Below are 11,258 nucleotides of genomic sequence, written 5' to 3'. Positions count from 1 at the left end.
TCTACTCTACCTTACATTCTAATGTGCTCCATGACATCTACTTCACATCTCCTTCCATGTTGAGAACATCAAAGCTTTATTTAAATTCTTCAAAATTACAAAGTACAACAAAGCTTTCAAAAGCCATCAAGGACGAACTATAAACTCCAAGCAAGGTACGACTAACAAGCTAACAATCTAACAAATGAAGGAGAGAGATCTCCTATTTATACAAAAAGATGAGAAGCCATCTCATTAATGAGAGTCCATGAATCTCTCCCTCTACCTCTAGAGTCCTAATCAAAATAAGAACTGATAAGACACATGTCTTCTTAAAGTTTCAATACAATTAGGAGATGTGACACATATCCTCATGATCCCATGATTCTTTCCACTCAAATCCGAATTTGGCCTTAGGGTGCCACATAAAGGTCTTCTAGAAGCCTCCTTTTGACCTACACATGTCAACAATCTCAACCCACTTGTTAGGTATAAGCATATGCACATTATTTTCTAATTTTTAATCACAAATTCACTTAAAAAGACTAAGAATTAATAAAGTTTGGAAAAACATAAATGTGGCCCAATGATAATGAAAGTGGGATGAATGTAGTGACATAGTAGTGAAATGGAAGTGAAATGGAGGTAATATAATGGACATAATAGTGAAAGTGTATTGAAAATGAATGACATTTTCAAAACCCAACAAAGTGTTGGCTCGGGCTTGTTTATGAAGCTGTGAGACAAATAGAGATAGTGCAGAGATTGCTCGGGCTTGAGCAAAGCATTGTAATCTTCTTATATTTTCTAATTAATGCAATATACAGATAGGAGGGATTTTTAGATGTGGCTTTCCCCATGAAATAATTGTGTAATGTGTTGATTGAATTCTTTCTCTTGTATGCTTCATTATCTCGCGATTGTTTAATTGTTTCCACTGACGAGTAGAGTAGATTCAAGTCTACCATTTTAGCATATTACAATTAGCAATTTGAATCTACAACAAATTTCTAGATGGTATCAGAGCAGCAATCACTCTAGAAGAGGAGAATACAATTTTATTTTTTGCAGGTGAAATTGAATTGGAAATATCATACTTCAGAGCCAATAGGATGTTGTTCTATGGATTGAGACTTGAATATTCCCTTGAGGGTATTTCAAGATATATTTTTTGGAAGAACAGGATGGAGGCAGTGTTGGAAGACAATAGGCTTAAGAAATTCATAGACAAAGAAATTCCTAAGCCTCCAACAGTTGAGGCTCAAGATCAAGCAGAGTGGAGAAAATGTGTTGCAAAGGCGAGAAGGATTATCCTAGAAGGAGTTCGAGATCATATTGTCTCAAACCTCCATGGTAAGGAGACTCCATATGCAATGTGGAAAGCCTTGATATACCTATTTCAAAACAACAGTGACCACAGGAAGTTGGCACTGAAGGACAAGCTCAAAAAATCAAGATGGAGAAGGGCAACACAAGTTCACCTAATGTAGGGATGAGCTTGGAAGTGTCAGTGTTACAATTGTTGAAGATGATATGGTCAGCCTAGCACTTTTAGGCCTTCCCAAGAGTTGGTACAACTACCAGGACTCAGTAAATGAGAGGGAGAAGCTACCAAAGTGGGAGTGGTTATGGTTTGACTTGGTGCAAGAAGAGATTCGACGAAACACCAGAGATGGATCCTCATCCAAGCATGATGATGAGGAGAACTATGCCTTAGATGGAAAGGCGAATAAAGGGAAAGGGAAGTAATCCCATTCCAAATTAGTGTCCAGTCAGGGCAATAAGAAGAAGGGCTTGTTGAAGATTAATATTTTCACTATCACAAGCTAGGACATTATGCCACGAAGTATCCGCACAAGAAGGCCGACAAGAAGCCCTGAGGTGGAGCGGCAAGTGAAGTTCTTGCTTCACAATTTGAGATGGATTTCACCTTCATCACTTGCATGGTGACATCAGTGATGGGTAGTGTGTGATATCTAGATAATGGAGCCTCATTCCATATGACTAGAAATAAAGAATTCTTTAGTGACTTGGAGGAGAAGGACCTCCAGATGCACATCGAAATGGGATATGATGGGAGGTATAGTGTGACCGAAATTGGTACTGTTACTTTTCACAGGGAGTCTGATTCTCCCCTCACATTAAAAGATATCATGTATGTTTTGGGTTTGAAGAAGAGTTGTGTTTTAGTTGCCATGTTGGAGGATCGTGGGTACAATGTGATATTTAGCAAAAGAAAGGATTTCCTTTGTCACATAGCCTCAAGACAAGTGAAGCAGATTAGGGTTCAGGTGAAGAACCTCTACAAATTGTATGTAGAAGACTGAGCTACTTTAAACACAAAAGTAGAGAAGGTGAAGAGTTAAGACACTAGTGAGTTGTGGCATAGAAGATTCAGTCAATTGCAACACGGAGCATTGAATATCATGTAGAAAATTTCTACAGGACTTCCCAAGGGTACACTAGAGCAGTGAGACACATGAAAATGGTGTACATTGGGGAACTACACCAAATTTAAATTTCATGATAAGGGCAGTCAAGCATAAACAATTCTTGAAAGAGTTCACTCAGACATGCGTGAACCATTCTCGACAACCTCCATGGCCAAGCACAAGTATTATGTAATATTTGTAGATGATTTTTGTTGTAAGTGCTGGATTTTCTTCATGCAAAAGAAAGATTAGACGTTTGCTAAATTTTGTAAATTTAAAGCGCTTGTTGAGAAAGAAATTGGCGGGAAATTTAAAGCTCTAGGAGTGACAATAGTGGAGAATATGTGTCGAATGAATTCAAGAAATTGTGTGCATCAGAAGGCATTCAATGGGAGTTAATAGCACCCCATAACCACAACAGAATGGGGTGGCTAAAAGGAAGAACATAAGTATTGTGGTAGTTGCACGGGAACTATTACATGATAAAGGCCTACTGTTGCACTTGTGGGCTGAAGAATGAAACACAACTATATATGTGCAACACATGAGTCCTCATCGGATTCTCGGGTTGAGTACACCAGAAGAAGATTTTTTAGGTAAGAAACTAGATGTGGAACACTTCAGGATCTTTCGTTCATCAGTTTATGTTGAAATGTGGCAACAAGAATATTTCAATTTTAATTTGTCCTTGAATTAAAATTGTGAATTAAAATTCGAATTTAGTCTCACCAGTTTCTTGAAAAATAATTAATTAATTCATATTGAGTTAATTGGTTGGAGAAATTCAAGTTAGAATTCTTGTTGAAGTCATGCAACAGTTATCCCTTAAATTAAGGAGATTATCCCTTAATTAAGGAGATAAGATTGAGTTATATTTGAGTTGTAATTAGTTAGCTCAGTTTATTGAGTTAAGCCCAGTTGAATTAGTTCCAAATTGTTTGAGGAACTAATTGTTAGTTATTAGTCAGTTGATGCATGCATGCACTCAACTAGTGTACTCCATATAGCTAAATATTCTCTCATCATTAACTCATGCATGTCTATTCTGAGAAAGACCCAGTTGAGATTAAAGACAAGGACAGTGTACTATCAGTTGCATGTGTTTTCCTATAAACAAAACTCATGTGTGTAGAAGGAATCCTTGAGGATTGCGCAGTTTTACTGGGTGTGAGATCAATGTGAGTGATTAGTGTTCCACTTGGTAACAAGAGGATCACCCAGGAGAAACTGCGCAAGGAAATAGGAGCTTGGAGGTCAGAGGAGAAGGCTTATGAGAAGTCTATTTTTCCTATGAGCATCTGTGAGGATTGTATTGAGAGCTGGCTAGCTATGAGAGCTAAGGCTTGGTGTAATTATGAGATATTTCCAACTTGTATGATAATACAGATAGAGGGGTTTTTAGCTGAGGCTTTCCCCTGAGTATTCTTCTGTGTTTCATGTGCATTGATTCTTTTTCCGGTTATATGTGTTGAACTTGATCTTGCTCAAATATTTTAGGCTTCCGCAAATTGCTTGTAGAAGTAGGTTAAAGTATTTTGCTTTGTTTATATTACATTATCAGCTTAATCTATAGTCATAATTTCTACATGGCATCGGAGCAAAGGTTATCAGATCTGTGAACAATATACTGAGAAGAGAATTCGAAGTTTGAAGTTCAGGGTTGCAGGTGCAAAATCGAATTCTTATCATACTTCAAGGTTGGCCAATGGTGTTCAATGGCTTGAGACTCGAGTATGCTTTGGATGGTAGCTCAAATTACATAGCATGGAAATATCGCATGGAGTCTGTATTAGAAGACAATGGCTTAAAGGAATTCATTGATCAAGAAATCCAAAAGCCAATTTCAACTAATGCACAAGAGTTGGCTGAGTGGAAGAAGTGTGTGGCGAAGGCGAGACGAATCATCCTTGAGGAAGTTCGAGACCATATCGTCTCGAGTCTCCATGGGAAGGATACTCCATTTTCAATGTGGAAGACATTGAAGGACCTCTACTAGAATAGTAGTGACAAGAGGAAATAGGCACTCAAGGATAAGCTTCGAAAAATCAAGATGGAGAAGGGCGATACAATTTCCACATATCTGAACAAGCTCAGCATCTGCAGAGATGAGCTTAGCAGTGTGGGAATAACTACTACTGACGATGATATGGTGAACCTCTCTCTCCTTGTCCTTCCAAAGAGATGGAATAGCTACCAGGACTCTGTGAATGGAAGGGAGAAACTGTCAGATTGGGAACGACTGTGGTCGGATCTCATGTAGGAGGAGATCAGGAGGAGCACACGAGATGGTTCTTCATCCAAGAATGATGATGAAGAAAATTTGGCCTTAGCAAGTAAGGCAAGGAAAGGGAAGGGGAAGGCCTCCCATTCCAAATCGAATTCTTCTCATGGAGGGAAGAAGGTTGACAAGTCTAAAGTGAAACGATTTAATTGTCACGAGATGGGACATTATGCAACTAATTGCCCATAGAATAAGTCCAAGAAGGGATCCTTGAAAGGATCAGAAGATGAGGCATTAGCCTCTCAGTTCGAAATGGACATTACCCTCATCACATGCATGGTGTCATCAATGATGGGTTGTGTTTGGTATCTTAACAGTGGAGCCTCATTCCACATGACCAGTGATAAAATTTTATTCAGTACCTTGGAGGAGAAAGACCTCAAGATGCGCATAGAGATGGGTGACGACGGAAGGTATAGTGTTTCAGGAGTGGGCACGGTTGCTTTATAAAGGAAGCATGGAGCTCCTCTCACCTTGACAGATGTGATGTATGTGCCTGGGTTGAAGAAGAACTTGGTATTGGTCGCGATGTTGGAGGACAAAGGTTATGATGTTGTCTTCAGTAAAGGAAAGGCGTTCCTAAGACACATAGCCATGGGTCAGACCAAGAGGATAGGGATTCGGGTGAAGAATCTCTATAAACTAGAGGTAGATGATTGTGCAGCATTGAGTACGAAAGCAGAATTGGTGCAAATCCAAGACATTGGCGAGTTGTGGCACAGGTCGTTGGGACATTTGCATCATGGGGCCTTGAAGATAATGCAACAGATATCTACAGGACTTCCCAAAGGTAAACTTGAGCAAGTTGACACATGCAAAGGTTGTACCTTGGAAAAGTACACCAAGTCTTCCTTTCATGATCGAGACAGTCGAGCAGAGGCTATCTTAGAGCGAGTTCATACTGATGTGTGTGGACCATTCTCGACAGCATCCATAGTGAAGCAAAGATATTATGTGATTTTCATTGATAATTATTCTCATAAATGCTAGATTTATTTCATGTAGAAGAAGGAACAAACCTTCACAAAGTTTTGTGAGTTCAAAGCTTAGGTCAAGAAAGGGTCAGGGAAAAAGATCAAGGCCTTGAGAAGCGACAACAATGGAGAATATGTCTCTCAAGAGTTTAAAGACTTCTGTGCAGCGGAAGGAATTAAACGAGAGTTGAAGGCACCTCATAACCCACAGCAGAATGGGGTGGCCGAGAGGAAGAACAAAACTATTGTAGGGGCAGCACGGGCGATGTTGCATGACCAAGGCCTACCACTTCACTTGTGGGTTGAGGCATGCAACACAGCCCGCATCGCATACTTCGAATGAAGACACCGAAGGAAGCTTTCTCCAGTGAGAGACCAGATGTGGGTCACTTCAGAATCTTTAGCTCATCGGTATATTTCCATGTGACAAAGGATGCACGGAAGAATATTGAGCCGACAGCAGAGTTTGGGATACTTGTGGGGTACACTGATACACCCCACAACTATCGAGCGTATCTGCCTACCATTCAGAGGACAATGGTTTGCAGAGATCTCAAGTTTGATGAGCAGAAGGCCATGCGAGTTTCCCTTGAGAGGGAGCTCCAACTACAGGCTTTGGAGGAACTGTTGGTTCCAAAGGAGGAGGAGCCTCAAACTGATGCGGAGCAGCTGCATGCAGAGGTTCTAGGAGTGGAGACATCCACTTAAGCAGAGTCTTCCAGAGATGGATGGAAGCGCACAAGAGAAGCTGACAGATTGTTGACGGATGCGAGAGAGAATGTGGGAGAACCATCTTCTTAGCGCAAACAAAGGAGGTCACTTGAGAGGTACACTAGATACATGGCCCTTGTTGGGGAATACATTGAGACCGAGCCATCTTCCTTTGAGGAAGCAGTGCAGTAGCTGATTTGGGTTCATTCTATGGTGGAGGAGTATGACTCCATAGTTCGTAATAGTGTTTGGGATGTGTTTCCGAGACCGAAGAACAAGCCAGTTGTGAGTTCCCGTTGGCTTTACAAGCTAAAGCAAGCTGCTGATGGTAGTGTGGAGAAGCATAAGTCAAGATTTTTTTCCCGTGGTTTTTCACAGGTCGATGGGATTGACTATGATGAGACTTTTGCTCCTGTCGCAAGGTACTCATCTATTAGATCGATGTTGGCACTATCAGCACAGATGGGTTGGAAGATCCATCAGATGGATGTGAAGACTGCATTCCTCAATGACAAGATTGAGGAAGAAGTGTACATAGAGCAGTTAGAAGGTTTTGAGACCTTTGATCGTGAGTCGCATGTGTGCTGACTTAAGAGAGCTTTGTACGAGCTAAAGAAAGCACCTCGTGCTTGGTACACCAGGATATACAACTACTTCACCGGGTTGGGCTTCACAAAGAGTGAAGCAGATGCAAACCTGTACCACATCATGGTCAAAGGTAAGTCATTGATCATTGTACTTTATTTTGATGATCTCATATTGACAGGTGATGATCAGTTGATAATGTCTTGCAAGGAGAACCTTGGAAGAGAATTCGAGGTGAAAGACATGGGTCTCATGCATTACTTCCTTGGCATGGAAGTGTGGCAGAAGGATGGGGAGTTGTTTGTGTCTCAGGGCAAGTATGCCAACGAGATACTCAGGAGATTCCACATGGAGAAGTGCAAGCCCATGCAAACTCCTCTAGCAGGTAACTGGAGGAAGGAGGATGCTACTTCAGGAGAAGTAGTAGAGGCTACTGTGTACAGATAGCTTGTGGGTTCACTGATGTACTTAGTGAACACACGACCAGATTTGTGCTATACAGTGAACCAGCTGAGTCAAGCGATGGTTTAGCCTACCAAGATGTTTTGGAAGGTAGAAAAGCATGTATTGAGATACCTCAGAGGCACATCTCAGTATGGATTATGATACAAATGGACAGAGGGAGTGAAACTAAGGGGCTTCGCTGATGCAGATTGGGAAGGGAGTCCATCAAATTGGAAGAGCACATTCGGAGGGATTTTCAACCTTGGGTCAGTTGTAGTTTCTTGGTATAGAAGGAAACAGAGGTCAGTTGCACTCAGCTCAGCAGAGGCTGAATACATGGCTGCAAGTCAGGCAGCATGTGATGCCATTTGGATGCGGAAAATCCTAGTTGGTTTGTTTTATCAAAGGATGGATCCAATTGTGATCTATTATGATAATCAAAGTTGTATCAAACTCTCTAAGAATCCAGTATTTCATGATAGGTCCAAGCACATCGATATCTGGTACCATCATCTCAGAGACTGTGTAGTGAGGAGGATCATGTTGTTGCAGTATATTTTCACAAAGGAGCAAGATACTGACATTTTGACAAAGGCATTGTCAAAGTGTAAATTCGAGTTCCATAGAGAAAGGATCGAGGTGGCAGATAATCCCTTCCTTGTTGAGAGGGAGTGTTGAAATGTGGCAACAAGAATATTCCAATTTTAATTTTTCCTTGAATTAAAATTGTGAAATAAAATTCGAATTTAGTCTCACTAGCTGCTTGAAAAATAATTAATTAATTCATCTTGAGTTAATTAGTTGGAGAAATTCAAGTTAGAAGTCTTTCTGAAGTCATGCAACAGTTATCCCTTAAATTAAGGAGATAAGATTGAGTTATATTTGAGTTGTAATTAGTTAGCTTAGTTTACTGAGTTAAGTCCAGTTAAATTAGTTCCAAACTGTTTGAGGAACTAATTGTGAGTTATCAGTCAGTTGATGCATGCATGCACTCAACTAGTGTACTCCAGATAACTGAAGATTCTCTCATCATTAACTCATGCATGTCTATTCTGAGAAAGACCCAGTTGAGATTAAAGATAGGGACAATGTACTATCAGTTTCATGTGTTTTCCTATAAACAAAACTCATGCATGCAGAAGGAATTCATTCCTTGAGGATTGCGCAGTTTTATAGGGTGTGAGATCAGTGTGAGTGATCAGTGTTCCACTTGGTAATAGGAGGATCACCCAGGAGAAACTGCGCAAGGAAATAGGAGCTTGGAGGGCAGAGAAGAAGGCTTATGAGAAGTCTATTTTGCCTGTGAGCATCTGTGAGGATTGTACTGAGAGTTGGCTAGCTGTGAGAGCTCAGGCTTGGTGTAATTCTAAGATATTTCCAACTTGTATGATAATACAAATAATGGGGCTTTTAGTTGGGGCTTTCCCCTGAGTATTCTTGCGTGTTTCATGTGCATTGATTCTTCTTTTGTTTATATGTGTTCAGCTTGATCTTGCTCAAATCTTTTAAGCTTCCGCAAATTGCTTGTAGAAGTAGGTTAAAGTATTTTGCTTTGGTTATATTGCATTATCAGGTTAATCTACAGTCAAAATTTCTACAGTTTACTGTCATGTTACCAAGGATGCAAGGAAAAATATATAACTAACAACTGAGTTGGGCATATATGTGGGGTACATTGATACACTTCACAACTATCAGGTGTACCTTCCATCTCATAGGATGACAATGGTTCATAGAGATGTGAAGTTCGATGAAGAGAAGGCCATGATATGTCCTCTTGAGAGGGAGATTCAGTTACATGCAGATGATGAGCTTTTAGCTCCAAAGGAGGAATCTCAGGATGATGTGGAGTAGCCACATGCAGAGGAGCAGAGAGTGGAAGCACCCACTCATGCAGAGACTTCCATAGATGGAAGGAAGCAAACCAAAGAGGTTGACAAATTGATGCATGTTGCTAGAGAGAATATGGGAGCACACACATCACAACGCAGGCAAAGGTCACCAAATCAGTACACTAGCTACATGGATATGATGAGCGAGACAGTAGAGATTGAGCCTCATGATTCGAGGAAGTAGTGCATAAACTAGTATGGGTTGATGCCATGGTAGAGGAGTATGAATCCATTATCAGAACAATGTTTGGGAAGTGGTCCCAAGGCCAGAAGACAAGTTAGTGGTGAGTTCCAGATGGCTTTACAAGGTAAAGCAAGCATCAGATGGGAGTATGGAGAAACACAAGGCCATATTGGTGGCCAGAGGGTTCTCTCAAGTGAAGTGAATTGATGACGAGGAGACCTTTTCTCCAGTAGAAAGGTACTCTTTAATCAAATCTATTCTAGCACTTTCAGCACAAATGAGATGGAAGATACATCAAATGGATGTGAAGACATCATTCCTCAACGGTGTGATTTAGGAAGAGGTGTACATTGAGCAGCTAGAACGATTTGAGACCTTCAACAGAGAGTCACATGTGTGCAGACTCAAGCAAGCGTTGTATGGATTGAAATAAGCACATGTGCTTGGTACACCAAGATTCACAATTATTTCACCAGGTTGGGCTTCACCAAAAGTGAAGTAGATGCGAACCTTTAGGTGAATTTTTTATTACAGTATTATATGTCGATGATTTAATTCTAACAAATGATGAGAAGTTGGTAAAATCTTGCAAGAGAATTCGAGATGAAGGACTTGGGGCTCATGCATTATTTCCTTGGTATGGAAGTATGGCAAGGAGATGAGGAACTATTTGTCTCTCAGGGAAAGTATACCAATGAGATACTGAAGAAGTTCCACATGGAGAGAAACAAACCCATGGAGATTCCTTTAGCAGGGAATTGGAGGAAGGAAGATGTTACTTTAGGTGAAGTGGCGGAGGCTACTATTTACAAGCAACTTGTGGGTTCACTTATGTATTTGGTGAACACATGACCAGATATATGTTTTTTCATTAACCAGCTTAGTCATGCAATTGTTAAGCCAACCAAACTCTATTGGAAGACAACTAAAGATGTGTTGAGATACCTCAGAGGCACCACTCAGTTTGGTCTTTGGTACAAATAGATAGAGGGGGTGAAGTTGGGTAGGGAATCCATTTGACAAGAAGAGCACATCGGGGGGGATCTTTAGTATTGGGTCAAAAATAGTGTCTTGGTATAGCAGGAAGTAGAGATCAGTTGCACTCATTTCGACAGAAGTAGAGTACATTGCTGCTAGTCAGCATCTTGTGAGGCTATCTGGATGAGGAAGATCCTTGTTGGGTTATTTAGTCAGTAGATTGATCCTACAATGATTTACTTTGATAATCAAAGTTGTATCAAACTCTTTGAGAATCTAGTCTTTCACGATCAGTCCAATCATATCGACATTTGGTACCACCATCTACGAGATTGTGTGCAGAGGAGAATCATGTCGTTGGAGTACATTCCTACAAAGGGACATGATGCAGATATTTTGGCAAAGGCATTGTCAAGATGCAAATTCGAGTTTCATAGTGGCAGGGTTGGGGTAACGGATAATCCCTTTATTATTGAGAGGGAGTGTTGAGAATGCAACAAGAAAATCCTAATTTAATTTTGTTCTTGAATTAAATTGGGAATAAAATTGTAATTTCACATCTCATGACAACCTGTATTAGTTAACTAAGTTAATTTGACTTAGTTGGCTCAATTAATTCAAGTTGAGGGTCTAACTTGAGTCATGTAGAGTGTCTCCTACATTATAGGAGCCCTAGTTGAGTTTATTTTGAGTTGTAATTAATTAATTTAGTTTAACTGAGTTAAAGTCAATTAAACTAGTTCCAACTGTTGGAGGAACTAGTGGGAGGTCTAGTAGTGTGGTGCTGCTTGCAGTGAT

At 40.4% G+C, this 11,258-nt stretch overlaps 1 protein-coding gene across 1 annotated transcript in view; it reads right to left on the bottom strand.

The window, feature by feature from the left end:
- Nucleotides 1-279: 279 nt before the first annotated feature.
- The window catches only part of LOC149167833 (acetyltransferase At1g77540-like), a 125,920-nt gene continuing 114,941 nt past the window's right edge, over nucleotides 280-11,258 (bottom strand). Inside the window, exon 2 of the mRNA XM_089433183.1 lies at nucleotides 280-434. Within this exon, the coding sequence (XP_089289309.1) occupies nucleotides 393-434 (42 nt within the window). The 3' untranslated portion in view covers nucleotides 280-392. The remainder of the gene's footprint in view (nucleotides 435-11,258) is intronic.

This window comes from Pinus tabuliformis, chromosome 5_1 (genome assembly GCF_031772625.1).
Source record: "Pinus tabuliformis cultivar Carrire ecotype Pingquan chromosome 5_1, CPIR1, whole genome shotgun sequence".
NCBI lineage: Eukaryota > Viridiplantae > Streptophyta > Pinopsida > Pinales > Pinaceae > Pinus > Pinus tabuliformis.
This window is presented reverse-complemented; position numbering and strand designations above follow the sequence as displayed.